The following is a 17,452-nucleotide window of genomic DNA, read 5'->3' on the forward strand; positions in this document are numbered from 1 at the left end:
CTCTCCTGCCACACTAGCGCCGAGCAAACGAGCAGCGGCGAAAAGCGTGGTGGTGGTGGTGCAGCGGAAGAGTGTGGACAGCACGAGCGGTGCCCGTTGGGCCCGACACGCAAACCAAACCCCTGGAAAGCCGGTGCAACGACTGATAATACCAATAATAATAATACCTTGACAAATGCAATGAATGTGTGAAGGGATTTAATCGATGTGGCCCAAGAAATTACATGAACACACTTCACACCTCTCCAGCATAGATTAACACCCCGCTAAATGTGCCATTTCATACACGAATACTTTTGTTCACGTAATTTTTTTTCCTGATGACGTGGCATTTACAAGATGACCCCGTGACTTGAATTAGCTCCCCCCCCCCCCCCCCCCACCGCCGTGGAGCTGAGATGCGGTCGAGCAGTGGAGTTTGTGGTTCTAGCGCACTGCGTTTCCCGTCGTAGAAACGTCTCCGCCACTCGTCACTGATGGAGAATGTCCCTTCACTCGGGGGTTCCTCATCTCACAAAGCAGACCCAGGTTTGAGCGAACAAAAGCCTTTCTCTGCATGTTGCACTTTTTTGCAGCATTTGAATGAGTAAACTGTAAAATATATATCATCGCTAAATGTAAACGTCTTGAAGCTGGGAATTGTGGTAAAATTATTAAATCGATTTTAAAGGCAACAATTGCATTAAACACACGGCTCCAGCGTTCCTTGTCTAAACACTGCCAACCGCATTTCCCCATTGGTTGGCGAATGCATAAAAATAATAAGAATAATAATTGCGTGCGATTACATAGGACAGTCAAAGCGTAATAGAGGTCCATCACTTCCCGAAGAATGCTTTGTTTCCTTGGACAAAACCCAATTACACCAAAGATGTGATGCAATTGCTTACACAGTTGGCAGGCATCTGTTAAAAGCATGCAGAGTGTGGAAAATTGCTTAAAATTCCATGCTAGGGCCTTCACATCACCTCTCTCAGTCTCGTAAGCCTTTTTGTTAAAAACATTTTCACACCGACCGCAAAATGCTTCGTTTTCTTTAACGTCCATGACTTGACTGCAGCTAGGTTTTTTTTCCCGCTCCCCCCCCCCACCTCTCTCTATATTCTTCACTTTCTGATGCTCCAAAGAGAATTCCTTTTGGAGAGGTTAGCGGCAGGAACTGCTGACAGCCAGTCGCTCTTTGTAGGCTCGCGAGGGTGGCACGGTGATAATCGGGTCCGGTGGAGCGCGAGAAAAATTACTCGACTTCTTAGCCGCTGTATTTCCATGCAATTAGAGACTTAATAGGAACATTGTCAATTTTCTTACACGCCGCCGATGCGGTGGATTTAGCAGTCGAGAGCGGAGTAATGGAGGCTTTAGGTGGAACACTCGCGGCTCCCAGTTGCGCACCTCTAGCGATGAAATTCCCCATCGTGAGAGCCAGCAAAGTGTCGTGCAGTAAGAGCGCACAAAAACATCAGCTTTCATCAGCGCTGTCAGGTAGAAAGCAAACGCTATATATTTTTTATTTACATTTTTCTCCCACTTTTGGCAAAATATCTGCCCCACCACACACCTCTCCCGTCGCTCTCTCCCACCCCTGCTCCCCTTTTCCCCCTTCCCCCCCCCTCCAACACAGCTCCAGACCCACACCGAACTCTCCCCATTGCACCCACCTCCAGCCACAACTAATGCCTCCACTGGACAGCGTGCCAAAAAAAAATATCCACCTTGTCGAAAGGCAGACAGGCCAGATCCGAGAGGCGAAAGCTGCAATCAAATCTGCCCCTAACCCTACTCGGGCCCCCACCCCTCTCCAGACTGGCGCGCGCACACTTAACATTCCAGACACCTCGTCGTGCAGTCATTCCACTTCGTCTTGGCCCCCGGATGTTTGGAAGGCTGCCAAGGTGCCTCGTTGGGGGCGAGGTGAGGTCTGGGGGTTTGGGTTGGCGTTTAAAAGGTAGATGGGACAGTTTTGACTCGGCCGGTTTTTATCAACAAGTCGGGAGTGAAGGGACGGCGACGAGCCGGGGCTCTGCGGGTCGGGCATCGACAGCGAACCGCGAGAGGCAATGGGGGTGGGTGAGGGGCGTGGGGACTGCAAGCTCGCAGTGTGGGGTTACGGGAGCAGATTTCAGCCACACCGCAAGCCTGCATACGGGGACTCATTTGTCCACGATGCGGACGCCCGCATTTGTCAAAGGTTGTGGGTTTCACGGCTCTAAAAATGCAGACGCTCACACTTAGCGGAGACGGTCCGCTTTGATGGTCACGAAACAAATTGGTTTAAAAAAAAACAATCGTCCCCACAACACAAGAGTTTGGCCCCAGGTAAAATAGGGAACGTAAAAACAAAACAAAAAACGCTTTCATTCTTCAAAAAGGCAATAAGTGAAATCCAGTGTTTGAAAAGTCATTTAAAAAACCCACTTTATTTTATTTTATGCATGCGGCGTGTTCCTCGCGTTAAAATGGAGAATCTTTTTAGGCCGATCTTCGAGCATGTGACCCCGATGACCCCCGAAAAATCATTTGCTTGCTGCGGTATTTTGCGGCAACCTGCGAGAAAGCAATAAATGGGAAAACAGTAGTTGGAAGAAACTTCCAAAAATTTTTATTTGAAATGTTTCAAACAATAACAAAAAAGGAGGCTTTAAAAAAGCTAAATGAGCTATCGTTTTTTTGTGTTTTTCGTGGTTTTTTTGAGGACGCATTCATAACAATGGCCACAACAGCGTGCATGTTGGGTGAACCAATTTTGCATCTTTAACATTGACGGAATAAATACTCAAATGTCAGGGTAAGGAGACCTTAGGCCAACCTCTGACACCTTACAGATTTTTCTTTAAAAAAAAATTGACAAAATTAAAAGAAAAAAAACAGACATTTAAACCGCGCTTCCATTTTTAACAGAGCGCCTTGTAAGCGAAAAAAAAATAGAACGACGTTAAAAAATAAATATAAAGTTTCATAGCAAATTACGAACATGTCCAGGGTACCAAGAGAGCATTTCCATAATTACAGGGTTACTAAACAAACGAAAAAAAATTACCAAATAAAACACAGAGAGAGATAGGCATGAAGCAAATGAACTGTGTCTCGCCATTTACAACGCTGAACCAAAAGGAGAAACAATGTATAAAACCACTGACTTAAGTGACATTTGATCACTTTGCATATGATGTTCAGTCAAAAGTACAAAAGCACCATGAGTGTTGGCAGTAAGGAAAGAAATGTAACTGAAGACGTAGCGGACACTTAGCTTACTGCATATACAACAATATCAAATATTGGAATGTAAAAAGCATGAGGGGACCAAACTGCGCTAAAAACACACCACCTATTGTTTGACAAAAGGCCTGCATTCAAATCATTTAGATGCCATATATAGAAATTATTGACAAAAACATTTGTACATCACCTACAAATTCCAAGTGACAAAATTATTTTTTCCCCATTTTTTTCGTATTATGCTTTTACAGTCGTTATACGACACCTCCCCCCCCCCCCCACCCGTGCCCCCCACCCCATCTGTGCAATATTTCTTGTCTGCAGCCCCCCCCCCCCCACGTGATTTTAGTTTTGCCCGACCTCAAGAACGTACAGCACCATCAATGATGCTGCTGCACCTCTTTACCCACACTGTATATTATCCTGCCAAATTAAAAAATATACCATGGCAGCCTGCGTACCACTAAAATCCTACCAAAAAACATCAAAAAGCAATTATTATTATTTTTTTTAAAAATTACAAGCCCAGTTATGGACAGCATAGTGCCAACAATTAACATCTACATCAAACAACATAGAAATAGTTACCGATAAGGACCACGGCTGTGGCGTTTCCATTGTAACTAGCATTTTTAAATATTTATAAATGCATAAACACCAAACGTACACTTTTCCTTCTCTCTCAATATATAGTTACCGGTAACAATGACACATTTTATGCAGCATTGAATTCGTAATTCTTCTGTCTCGTCACCTTACTCATATGCCTCTTCTCCGTATACTTGAATTATATTTTGCTTAATGTGATCCAAGATCAACGACTATACTGACAAGTAAAATACAGCATCTGCAACCTAGCGAGTACCAAAGCTACCGGAGAAAGAAAGGGGATGAAACGGATTCTCTCATGCAATACTATTTTTTGAAGATCCATTTTCACGTGTTCAGTCCTTTAAAAGATTCATCCATAGCAAATAAGATAGTACGACAGGCTAGCTTAGAGCTAAAATTACACCAGCCGCAGTGGCCGATAAGTGCGTTTTTTTTTCAGTTAAGTGTTGATATCAGTAACAAACGGTCCTTTTTAAGCGACGCATTTCATTTTAGTTTACATGCTTTAATCCCTGAACAATCAGGGATGCGAAAAACAGTGCTAGAATCGACCCCTCTCTCACTCTCCGCTTGTGCTACAACTGTTTATTAATGTGATAGTCTTACAGCTTATAATTTAGGCAATCTCAAAATTAAATATCTAGCATCTCCGTGTGTGATTCCTACTGTACAAATGGCGCGTGCAGTGCTTTGCGTTCCGCGCGCGCCGCTACCGAACGGGATTCCCTCGACGCAGGCAAGGCAGGATTAAAACTACAAAAGCAGTGATGAGCTCTTGCAAGCATTCATCCTGACGTATCCAGTTAGCAGAGCGTGAGATTTTAATCTCGTCGGAAGAAAAAGGCCAAAAAAGCGCTTTTAAATGCGGCAGAATATTCCTGGGAAGTTCTGGCCGGTAAATGTCGTGAAGGCTCCGTTTGCTTCTGGGGAAAGACTGTTTAACAAGGCACTCGCACATTAATTTTCCGATCCCATTATTACTTGAAATGCAACCTCGACAGAGCAACGCGACTCGCTTCGTTGGACGTCTCGTACTGCTCGTCTTTTTAAAAGGAGGCTCGCAAATGTTTACTTCTATTTTGAGAGTCGCCGTCTATTTCAACAGCTTGCCGATATATTTTGTCAAATCTGTGGTAATAAGCCACTGTGGATTTGAAAAGGCGCCGAGGATTTTTGCGGAAAACTAGGAACCTGTGTGACCTGCGATCGACTGGACGCGCCACACGTGCCCCTCCGCTCTCCCCGCCGCACGCGCGACCGTTATTGCACGAGAGAGAGAGAGAGAAAGACGAGGGACGTCGTCGCCGACGCGTAGCATCGGGGACTTCTCTTACAGCCACAGCCACATCGGGGACTTCTCTTACAGCCACAGAGTTGCCCAAGAGAGCGTCGCGTCTCCTCCGTCCCTCCGTCTCGCCCCCCCGCCCGCCCCCCAACTGTCTCCCTCCCTTGCTGTTCTTGTTCAATTTGGTCCCATGGGGAGTGAATTGTTGACGATCTAAAACAAAACAAGTTGTGGAAACTTTCTGGACAACAAATTCTTGAATGACTTGGGCAAGCTGAAAGAACGCATCAACGTTATTTATATTTGTACATTTCCCGTGTGCCTGGTGGTCACCGTTGCCATTATTGGAATTCTAAGCAGTGCTACAAAGCGAATAACCTCACTCAATTTAGTACTCAACCCACGAAGAAGTTGGCTCCACCGATTAAATAAACCTGCTTCCGTGTTGTCCTCAACGCAGGTGGGCACCATTGCAGCGACCACGCTGTCGACGAGGTTGACCGTGCGGAATGTAATACCCTCTAAGGCGATATTTAAAGTAGATATTTTCGTTTACATTTTGCAAATATTAGCCTTGACTCAAAGATATTGGCATAATGAATGAGCTTGATTTGTAAGCAACGGGATTCAAAGTCGGGTCATTCCTTGAAACGTTCGCTTGAAAGTAGAGGCAGGATTTATTTTTGTTCCCGCATTTAGTGTTTCCATTCGAGTTTTATGGCAGAAAATCAGCACAACTTTTACATTACTTTACAAACTTCCAGCTCGCACCCAAAGCAAACGAAATAAATAAATAAAAGTTAGAAATATATAATTGCTGGGGCGGGTGGGCGGGCGGGCGGACAGGTGGCAGGAGGAAATTAAAAGCCCACGCCAGGGCTGGAATGGAATGAAGAGCGAGAGGCTGTGCGTGCTTGTGGGCCTGAGAGTGCGTGGATGCAAACGGCCAACACGGCAGGGGGCGGAGGGGGGCGCGGGGTGGAAGGGGGGAGCAGAACGGGTCCAGAGTTAGGACCAGAGCAGGACGGCCAAGCGGTCTAGAGGAGTGGTGGCGGTCGATGTGGGGGGGGGGGGGGGGTTTGACGGAACCAGGCATGGACCGGATGGCCGGCCGGCCGATGGGCGGGTGGGCGGGCGAGAGGAAACGTCACGCCGTCCTCAACTGGTCTCCGTGTGCTCGGACTTGACTTCGTCGTCAGTGGAGATGAGCTGCTCGCCGTGCCACTTCTTCATGTGCTTCTCCAGTGTGCTGTACACGCTGAAGGGCATCTGGCAGATGTCGCACTTGTAGATCTCCTTGCCCATCTGGCCGTGCGTCTTCATGTGGCGCGTCAGCTTGCTGCTCTGCGCGCACGCGTAGCTGCACAGCTCGCACTTGTAGGGCCGCTCGCCCGTGTGCGAGCGCCGGTGCACCGTCAAGTTGCTGCCGTTCTTGAACACCTTGCCGCAGTACTCGCACGTGTCGCTGCGCCGGCCGTCCTTGGAGCTGGAACGCCCCGACAGGTTGGGCGTGCTGTTGCCGCTGCCCGTGCCGCTCTGGCCGGAGTTCATGCCGTCCAGCAGCTCGCCGGGCGGCGTGGAGAAGCGCAGGCTGCCGTTCTCCGACGAGTGTTCCGAGGAGGAGGCGAACGGGGACCGGCGAGAGTCCCCGAACCCAAAAAAAGGATCCTTGCTGAGTTGGCGCGACGCGGCGTAGCCCGCCAGCCACTGCGAGTAGACGTTCTCCGTGGGCAGCATGGGTGCGGGCGGCAGCTCGAACTCCTTCTCGAGCTTGATGCGCTTGGGGTAAGTGCTGAGCAGGTTGGGGCTGGAGATGGGCGGGGGGTTCCGGGGCACGGCCGTGCCCGGGAGCTGCCCGGGCGAGAACCCTCGGCCGTTGACGGGGCTCTCGGAGACGTGGTTGGACTCGGCGTGGGAGGAGGGGTCCCTGTCGACGGGGCCGTCCCGCGGCGCCCTCATCACGTCCAGCGGGTGCTCGGGCGGGGGCGGGCACTGACGCCGCTTGCCGGCCAGGATCTGCTTGAGCGCCTCGCTGTAGTGCTGCATCGGGTTGAGGCCGACGCTGTCCATGACGTCGTTGAGCGCAAGCGGTTTGCGCTCGGCCGGCTTGCCGTTGCGCTCGTGATCTCGGCCGCTCTCCGCGTTCAGGTCGAAGGCCGAGTCCGGCCGGCCCCGGCCACGCTCCTCTTCGGCCAGCTCCTCCTCGGCCTCTTCCTCCTCCTCCTCTTCCTCCTCCTCTTCGTTGTTGTCGCCGTCGCCCTCGCAGCGGTACTTGCGCTCCCTCGATCCGCGGAGGCCCTCGCTGGCGCCCGGCTCGGGGGAGCTGGCCTCCGAGCGGCCGTCCTCCGAGTTGCCGGCGGCGCCGCCGTGCGACGGCGACGAGCCCCCGGCCGGCGAGCACGTGTGCGTCTTCATGTGCCGCTTGAGCTTGCTGGCCTGCGTGCAGGCGTGGTCGCACACCGGGCACTTGTAGGGCTTCTCGCCCGTGTGGCTGCGCCGGTGCACGATCAGGTTGCTCTGGAACTTGAACGTCTTCCCGCAGAACTCGCACGACTTGGGCTTGAGCGACGACTGCGAGGACGCGGCCGGCGAGACGGAGGCCGGCGGAGGGGGAGGGGGCGGGATGGGAGGAGGCGGGGGGAGTGGCGGGGGAGGGGGAGTGCCGAGAAAAGGCGACTTGTTCCCGGCGCCGCTACCGCCAGCCGGAAAGGGCTGCAGAAGCCTTGGTAGGGCGCCGTGTCGGCCCGGGGAAAGCGGCGGCGTCGAGTTCCCAGCAAGCTCGCGCAGCCGCCGCGAAAAATCCATCGGCAGCGGTGGTTCCATCCCGATGGGGTTCAGCCTGAGCGCCCTCTCGAAGCCGCCCGGAGGGTGCGGGTGGGCGTGCGCGTGCGGGTGGGCGTGCGCGTGCTGGTGCGCGTGCGCGTGCTGGTGGTGGTGGTGGTGGGCGGCCGCCGCCGCCAGTGCCATGCTCTCGGCGCTCAGGCAGTCGAGCCGGTGCGGGTCCAGGTGCGGCCTGGGGGGCGGCGGGCTGAAGAGCGGCGGCGTCGGGGGCAGCCGCCCGCCGGGGCCCCCCGGCGCGCCTTCCCGGAGGCCCGGGTGGTGGTCGCGCAGCACGGGGGGGCCCGAGAGGCGCAGGAAGCTGAAGGGGTTGGCGTCGGGCAGGTGCAGGCCCGGCAAGGGGGGCGGCGGAGGCAGGGGCGGGGGCTGAGCGGGCGAGTCGGGGCCGAGCGAGGGCGGCAGGCCCACGCGCGGCGTGAGCGGGCTGCTCGGGTGGCCGTTGTCCAGGTAGATGCGGAAGCCGTGCGTGTTCTGCGCGTGCCGCAGCAGGAACCAGGCCGAGGAGAAGGGCTGTTTGCACGTCGTGCACACGTAGCTGCACGGCTCGTCCTTCCCTGCGAGCGACAACGACACGCACGCACGCACGCGGGGGCGGGAGGGCTACGGTCACCTCGGATCTTCGGGAGTGGTGGGCGCCGGCGAGAGAGGAGGCGTCGACAGAGAGACGGGCGCGGTAGAAACAGCCGAGTGAGATTTCATCGACGTGAAATTAAAATGCTGCGCGATTTACCCGGCTTCAGCCACGCTCCCCGCCTCCCCTGTTGCCCGCATAATAATATTAATAATTATATACTCATAGATGCACCAGTTTTGGTTCATTTTGTAAAAGAGTAACGCTTTGTGCGGGAAAAAATACTTGCACGGGGTGTCCGTATTCAAAATAGGTTATGGAAAAAAGGTTAATTTCTACCCGTGAAGCTTATCTGCAATTGTGAATGTGGTCATTCTATGGTAATTAACACTTTACCTTGGAGAGTTAATGCCTTCCTCAGTCTATAGGACCTCATATTTTCACCGAAAATGTAAGTGGGCGGCGGTCTATTATTTAATTTGAAAAGGCCCGTGCTAAAATTACTTAATAATGATTTTCGTTATTGTTAAAGCCAGTCAGTATTGTTGCCATGTGTGCCGTCCCTTTAACAAACGGGGAAATATTGTCACGAAAATGCAATCCGCTTCTCTATGCGGAGGAGCGCTCACGACGGTGGCCCTGCCACGGCACTTCCATCGTACCGTTACCGCTCTTCAATTCGTGTTACCTTCTTAAAGATGTCACGTGGTACACCGTGACAAACGGGGCACGTTTGATTGCGTGATTAACGTTCGACGGGGGCTCGGGCGTGGCGATGAGAGGAGGATTCACTCGGCCGCGGCCGCTGACAAACCCTCGCGGAACCAAAACCGCCATCGCCCCTCATTGATCGTGCTGAGATAATGCGATTCCACAACAGAATCGAGTGAGCACAGCGGTTACTCAATGAGAAATACAGGAAATCAGTTTCTATTTGCGTCGTATTTCTGCCAAGAGACACGTGCGGCGAGCGGCCAAAATTAATTTCAGAGAACCCACTTCCTTCGCAGCAATTAATGCAATACTCGTGCTATTGGGCTAATGTATCTATGGTATTTGTATCCTCAATTGCTGATAATACATTTCATATCTTGGCAAAGTGATTGAAGATATTTTCAAAAGTGTTTTAAAATGCAAAGCAAAAATGTAATTGCCTGCTGGTGGAATGCATAATGCAAAGCAGCACATTGTCCATTACCGCTGTGCCTTATTGGCCCCATCAAACTAAACTATAACCAATAGATATCATCCGTGGCATGCCGACCGTTATTGGCACGGGTTTTCAGTTGGCGGCTCGCAAAGCGTTTAAAACGGCGTTGGATACACTCTTATCAGAGGCCCCCCTCCCCATTTAGTGGGACCAATAAAACAAACGCAACGCTTGACCACCTCCTCGCAGACACAAACGACGTCGACTGCGAGGACTTAAAGACACAAAATGATAATCCGCCGAGGAAAGGGCCGCTGGGGAAACGCGGCGGAGAAGCCGCGAGCGGTCAGAAGCGAAGGTGGAGGCAACCCTTGGCGCGGGTGACACGAGGCGCAGCCAACCACAAACCACTCGACGTGGTGGTGGTGGTGGCGGTGGCGGTGGCGGAGAAGAAACGACTCCCGCAAAGCTGTGCCCCCCCCCACCCCATCGTTGTTTTGTTATTTTGAACACAGCCTCCCCCGAGCACGACATCGCATTTAAAATTACGACACGGAGGCTTTGAACTTGTTTTTTTCTGCAGATGTCCTTCTAATCGGCTGTTGGCGGCAGGTGAGGAGCCTCCTCCAGCTCTGTGGGACACGGCCGCCGTTTCGCCGGCCGCATGTCGGACGCGTGTCGAATGCGTGTCAGCAGCGTGTCAGTTGCATGTCGGCCGTGTGTCAGCATGGTGTCGGCCGCGTGTCAGCCGCGTGTTGGGTGTCGGCCGCATGAGCAGCCTCCTCCCGCCCCGTGGGACACGGCCGCCGTTTAGTCGGCCGCGTGTCGACCGCGTGTCGGTGGCGTGTCGGTGGCGTGTCGGCCACCTGTCTGCTGCCCGGGCGGTACGAAGGCCATCGGGCCATTTGTGGATGTTGCCGAGAAAACGGAGCCGCCGTGGCCACGGCTCGTTAGGAGGTCCTAACCCCCGGCGAGTACGAAGCGGCGTATGGAAGGGCGGCCGCCCGGCCGGCCCCATCCTACCCACGGGCACAGGGCCGTTACCAATTGCAGTGGCTGTAATTTAATTCACGCTTTGCTGCTTGATTAATTTTGATACGTTATTGTTAATTTGTTAAAACATTATTAACCTTGACCATTAAGGAATAAAACACGACGAATTATTATATCGGAAACGTTTATCGCTATTATTGTGAGTTTTCATGCTCATTCATAACTACGATGGATTTTTACTCAAGATTTGGCTTTGCCTATGTATTGGATTTTGGTCATCTCATGCACTGTTATAAATATGCACAAAGTGGAATTAGTCACAGAATCTGCATTCATGGACAATAAGGAAAAAAAAGCCACCCCATTATCCATCACTATTCAAGACACCACATTCAAGCTTTCTGCGCATGCATAGAGACCCACACAAAAGACATCTTCCACAAAGGTAGAGAACATCCATTCATTGTGGCGAGCGTGATTTCAGTCTTTCTATTCTGGTCACCTGTCTCTAATGCCACATCTGGTCAGTGTGAAAGATTGACCTTCACCCCTTTGGAGTCTAATGGAAAGACTATGCGAGATGAACACAAATGGGACGCACCTGCACGGGCGCGAGACGCGGGCTCACAAAGCCACGGTTTTAGCATTTCAAGTGAAAGGATCGGGAGAGAAGGGTGGGTGGGGGTGGGTGGGTGGGTGGGGGGAAAAGAAATTAAGTTGAGATGCTGGCCTTATCTACGCGCTGCCCTCTCCACCATGAGTCATGGAGACTCTTTGCCTAATTCTTCGACGGTCGCATGGTGGCCCCGGCAGCGACGGTGCACGGTAACGTTTGAAAGGGGCCGGACCTCTGACTTTGGCTTTCAATTCCAAACAGGGCGCAGAAATCCACAAAACGGCCCCGATTTATGTTGTTATTTGCGCAGCGTCAGTTTTATGGTAAGCGTAATTAGTTTCCTCATCTGAAAAAAAATGTCCCAAAGAGTATTTCTAATTAAAAGTTCACAGCTGATTTTTTTTTGTTCTGCGTGGGTTTTAAGAAGATATATAATAATGTCGTTTTTATTAATTTGTTTTTGTTGGTGATGACTGAGACGAATTTAAAAAGCGATAATTAAGAAGCGCAGAACGAATGGCGCGGTTGTGGGGGCCCCTCTGCTCGACTGGCGCTGGCGGCGCTGGCAGGAGGGCAGCGGGGACAGGGCCCCACAGACGCCAGCGCCTCGAAATTTCACTCGGGCATGGGGGCACGGACGCGGATGCGATTTGACAGCCTGCCGTGGTAAAGAGAGAGACTGCACCCCATGAATGATGCATGCAATTACTTTCTCCACTTAAATATACGTTGCTTGGAAGAGAACAGCCTGCAGACAAAAAGCTTTTATAGGTAACGGCTGGAGACAGCTCAAAGGGCTGGGTCGTGATAGGCTAACTGGCTTGGGCTGTCTTGACGGAAACTGCCTTGCCATTTCTCGACTCCTTAAATGACGGCGGGAACCCCACCACGTCCTCGCGTGTGCCCCTTTGCAGCGATGATAGTTTTTTTGTTTCCGTCTCATCTTTGAGTTCGCGATATATACACACACACACGTGTATTTCCTAAGCAGGTGGGAAGCGGTTGAACATTACGTGGACAAAATCGCTGACACCAAGTATCCGAACCTGTCCAGAGCGTCCCCCTCTGTAAACTTAGCTCCAGCACTTGGTGTGGCGTGTGAACATCGGCAAGGGGGAGACAGAGACGGAAGGGAATTGGCCACAGCGTGCCTTTGTGCACTGCTATGGCCATAGTAGGTGATACTCACTAACACAGTAGGTGATACTCACTAACACAGTAGATGTTACTCACTAACACAGTAGGTGATACTCACTAACACAGTAAGCGTTACTCACTAACAAAGTAAGTGTTACTCACTAACACAGTAAGTGTTACTCACTAACACAGTAGGTGATACTCACTAACACAGTAGGTGATACTCACTAACACAGTAGATGTTACTCACTAACACAGTAGGTGATACTCACTAACACAGTAAGCGTTACTCACTAACACAGTAAGTGTTACTCACTATCACAGTAGGTGATACACAGTAAGCGTTACTCACTAGCACAGTAAGTGTTACTCACTAACAAAGTAAGTGTTACTCACTAACACAGTAAGTGTTACTCACTAACACAGTAGGTGATACTCACTAACAGAGTAAGTGTTACTCGCTAACACAGTAGGTGATACTCACTAACAGAGTAAGTGTTACTCACTAACACAGTAGGTGATACTCACTAACACAGTAGGTGATACTCACTAACACAGTAAGCGTTACTCACTAACTAACACAGTAGGTGATATTCACTAACACAGTAAGTGTTACTAACACAGTAGGTGATACTCACAAACACAGTAAGTGTTACTCACTAACACAGTAGGTGATACTCACTAACACAGTAAGCGTTACTCACTAACACAGTAGGTGATACTCACTAACACAGTAAGTGTTACTCACTAACACAGTAGGTGTTACTCACTAACACTGTAGGTGTTACACACTAACACAGTAGGTGTCACTCACTAACTCAGTAGGTGTCAATCACTAACACAGTAGGTGTCACACACTAACACAGTAGGTGTCACTCACTAACACAGTAGGTGTCACACACTAACACAGTAGGTATCACTCACTAACACAATAGGTGTCACACACTAACACAGGTGTCACACACTAACACAGTAGGTGTTACACACTAACACAGTAGGTGTCACTCACTAACACTGTAGGTGGTACTCACTAACAGAGTAGGTGTCAATCACTAACACAGTAGGTGTTACTCACTAACACTGTAGGTATCACTCACTAACACAGTAGGTGTCACTCACTAACACTGTAGGTGTCACTCACTAACACTGTAGGTGTCACTCACTAACACGGTAGGTGTCACTCACTAACACAGTAGGTGTTACTCACTAACACAGTAGGTGTTACACACCAACACTGTAGGTGTTACACACTAACACAGTAGGTGTCACACACTAACACAGTAGGTGTCACTCACTAACACAGTAGGTGTTACTCACTAACACAGTAGGTGATACTCACTAACACAGTAGGTGTCACACACTAACAAAGTAGGTGTCACTCACTAACACGGTAGGTGTCACTCACTAACACAGTAGGTGTTACTCACTAACACAGTAGGTGTCACTCACTAACACAGTAGGTGTTACTCACTAACACAGTAGGTGTCACTCACTAACACAGTAGGTGTTACACACTAACACAGTAGGTGTCACACACTAACATAGTAGGTGTTACTCACTAACACAGTAGGTGTCACTCACTAACACAGTAGGTGTCACTCACTAACACAGTAGGTGTTACTCACTAACACAGTAGGTGTTACACACTAACACTGTAGGTGTTACACACTAACACAGTAGGTGTCACACACTAACACAGTAGGTGTCACTCACTAACACAGTAGGTGTTACTCACTAACACAGTAGGTGATACTCACTAACACAGTAGGTGTCACTAACACAGTAGGTGTCACACACTAACACAGTAGGTGATACTCACTAACACAGTAAGCGTTACTCACTAACACTGTAGGTGTCACTCACTAACACTGTAGGTGTTACTCACTAACACTGTAGGTGTCACTCACTAACACAGTAGGTGTTACTCACTAACACAGTAGGTGTCACACACTAACACAGTAGGTGTTAAACACTAACACAGTAGGTGTCACACACTAACACAGTAGGTGTTACACACTAACACAGTAGGTGTCACTCACTAACACAGTAGGTGTTACACACTAACACTGTAGGTGTCACTCACTAACACAGTAGGTGTTACTCACTAACACAGTAGGTGATACTCACTAACACAGTAGGTGTCACTCACTAACACAGTAGGTGTTACACACTAACACAGTAGGTGTTACTCACTAACACAGTAGGTGATACTAACACTGTAGGTGTCACTCACTAACACAGTAGGTATCACTCACTAACACTGTAGGTGTTACTCACTAACACAGTAGGTGATACTCACTAACACAGCAGGTGTTACTCACAAACACAATAGGTGTTACACAGTAACACTGTAGGTGTCACTCACTAACACTGTAGGTGGGACTCACTAACACAGTAGGTGTTACTCACTAACACAGTAGGTGTTACTCACTAACACTGTAGGTATCACTCACTAACACAGTAGGTGTCACTCACTAACACTGTAGGTGTCACTCACTAACACTGTAGGTGTCACTCACTAACACTGTAGGTGTCACTCACTAACACTGTAGGTGTCACACACTAACACAGTAGGTGTTACTCACTAACACAGTAGGTGTCACTCACTAACACAGTAGGTGTCACACACTAACACTGTAGGTGTCACTCACTAACACTGTAGGTGTCACTCACTAACACAGTAGGTGATACTCACTAACACAGTAAGCGTTACTCACTAACACTGTAGGTGTCACTCACTAACACTGTAGGTGTTACTCACTAACACTGTAGGTGTCACTCACTAACACAGTAGGTGTTACACACTAACACAGTAGGTGTCACACACTAACACAGCAGGTGTTACACACTAACACAGTAGGTGTCACACACTAACACAGTAGGTGTTACACACTAACACAGTAGGTGTCACACACTAACACAGTATGTGTTACTCACTAACACTGTAGGTGTTACTCACTAACACAATAGGTGTCACACACTAACACTGTAGGTGTTACTCACTAACACAGTAGGTGTCACTCACTAACACAGTAGGTGTCACTAACACAGTAGGTGTTACTCACTAACACAGTAGGTGTTACTCACTAACACAGTAGGTGTCACACACTAACACAGTAGGTGTCACTCACTAACACAGTAGGTGTCACTCACTAACACAGTAGGTGTCACACACTAACACAGTAGGTGTCACTCACTAACACAGTAGCTGTTACTCACTAACACAGTAGGTGTTACTCACTAACACAGTAGGTGTCACACACTAACACAGTAGGTGTCACTCACTAACACAGTAGGTGTCACTCACTAACACAGTAGGTGTCACACACTAACACAGTAGGTGTTACTCACTAACACAGTAGGTGTTACTCACTAACACAGTAGGTGTCACACACTAACACGGTAGGTGTCACTCACTAACACAGTAGGTGTTACTCACTAACACAGTAGGTGTCACTCACTAACACAGGTGTTACTCAATAACACTGTAGGTGTCACTCACTAACACAGTAGGTGTCACACACTAACACAGTAGGTGTCACTCACTAACACAGTATGTGTTACACACTAATACAGTAGGTGTTACTCACTAACACTGTAGGTGTCACTCACTAACACAGTAGGTGTCACTCACTAACACAGTAGGTTTCACTCACTAACACAGTAGGTGTCACTAACACAGTAGGTGTTACTCACTAACACAGTAGGTGTTACTCACTAACACAGTAGGTGTAACACACTAACACAGTAGGTGTCACTCACTAACACAGTAGGTGTCACTCACTAACACAGTAGGTGTCACTCACTAACACAGTAGGTGTTACACACTAACACAGTAGGTGTCACTCACTAACACAGTAGGTGTCACTCACTAACACAGTAGATGTCACTAACACAGTAGGTGTCACTCACTAACACAGTAGGTGTCACACACTAACACAGTAGGTGTCACTCACTAACACAGTAGGTGTCACTAACACAGTAGGTGTTACTCACTAACACAGTAGGTGTCACACACTAACACAGTAGGTGTCACTCACTAACACAGTAGGTGTTACACGCTAACACAGTAGGTGTCACTCACTAACACAGTAGGTGTTACTCACTAACACAGTAGGTGATACTCACTAATACAGTAGGTGTTACTCACTAACACAGTAGGTGTCACTCACTAACACAGTAGGTGTTACTCAAAATCACAGTAGGTGTCACTAACACAGTAGGTGTCACTCACTAACACAGTAGGTGTCACACACTAACACAGTAGGTGTCACTCACTAACACAGTAGGTGTTACACACTAACACAGTATGTGTTACACACTAACACAGTAGGTGTCACTCACTAACACAGTAGGTGTCACTAACACAGTAGGTGTTACTCACTAACACAGTAGGTGTTACACACTAACAAAGTAGGTGTCACTCACTAACACAGTAAGTGTTACTCACTAACACAGTAGGTGTCACTCACTAACACAGTAGGTGTTACTCACTATCACAGTAGGTGTCACACACTAACACAGCAGGTATCACTCACTAACACAGTAGGTGTCACTCACTAACACAGTAGATGTTACTCATTAACACAGTAGGTGTTACACACTAACACAGTAGGTGTCACTCACTAACACAGTAGGTGTCACACACTAACACAGTAGGTATCACTCACTAACACAGTAGGTGTCACACACTAACACAGGTGTCACACACTAACACAGTAGGTGTCACACACTAACACAGTAGGTGTCACTCACTAACACAGTAGGTGTTACTCACTAACACAGTAGGTGTCACACACTAACACAGTAGGTATCACTCACTAACACAGTAGGTGTCACACACTAACACAGGTGTCACACACTAACACAGTATGTGTTACACACTAACACAGTAGGTGTCACTCACTAACACAGTAGGTGTCACACACTAACACAGTAGGTATCAATCACTAACACAGTAGCTGTTACTCACTAACACAGTAGGTGTTACTCACTAACACAGTAGGTGTCACACACTAACACAGTAGGTGTCAC

The 17,452-nt window shown here is 49.2% G+C and overlaps 1 protein-coding gene across 2 annotated transcripts in view; it reads right to left on the reverse strand.

Moving 5' to 3' along the window:
- Window positions 1–2,397: 2,397 nt before the first annotated feature.
- Window positions 2,398–17,452, reverse strand: part of BCL11A (BCL11 transcription factor A) — a 62,761-nt gene continuing 47,706 nt past the window's right edge. For both annotated transcript variants that reach the window (XM_032948470.2, XM_076063341.1), the window contains exon 3: window positions 2,398–8,505. In XM_032948470.2, the coding sequence (XP_032804361.1) occupies window positions 6,272–8,505 (2,234 nt within the window). In that variant the 3' untranslated portion in view covers window positions 2,398–6,271. The remainder of the gene's footprint in view (window positions 8,506–17,452) is intronic.

This window comes from Petromyzon marinus, chromosome 6 (assembly GCF_048934315.1).
Source record: "Petromyzon marinus isolate PM22_M1 ecotype Great Lakes invasive population chromosome 6, UKy_Petmar_22M1.pri1.0, whole genome shotgun sequence".
NCBI lineage: Eukaryota > Metazoa > Chordata > Hyperoartia > Petromyzontiformes > Petromyzontidae > Petromyzon > Petromyzon marinus.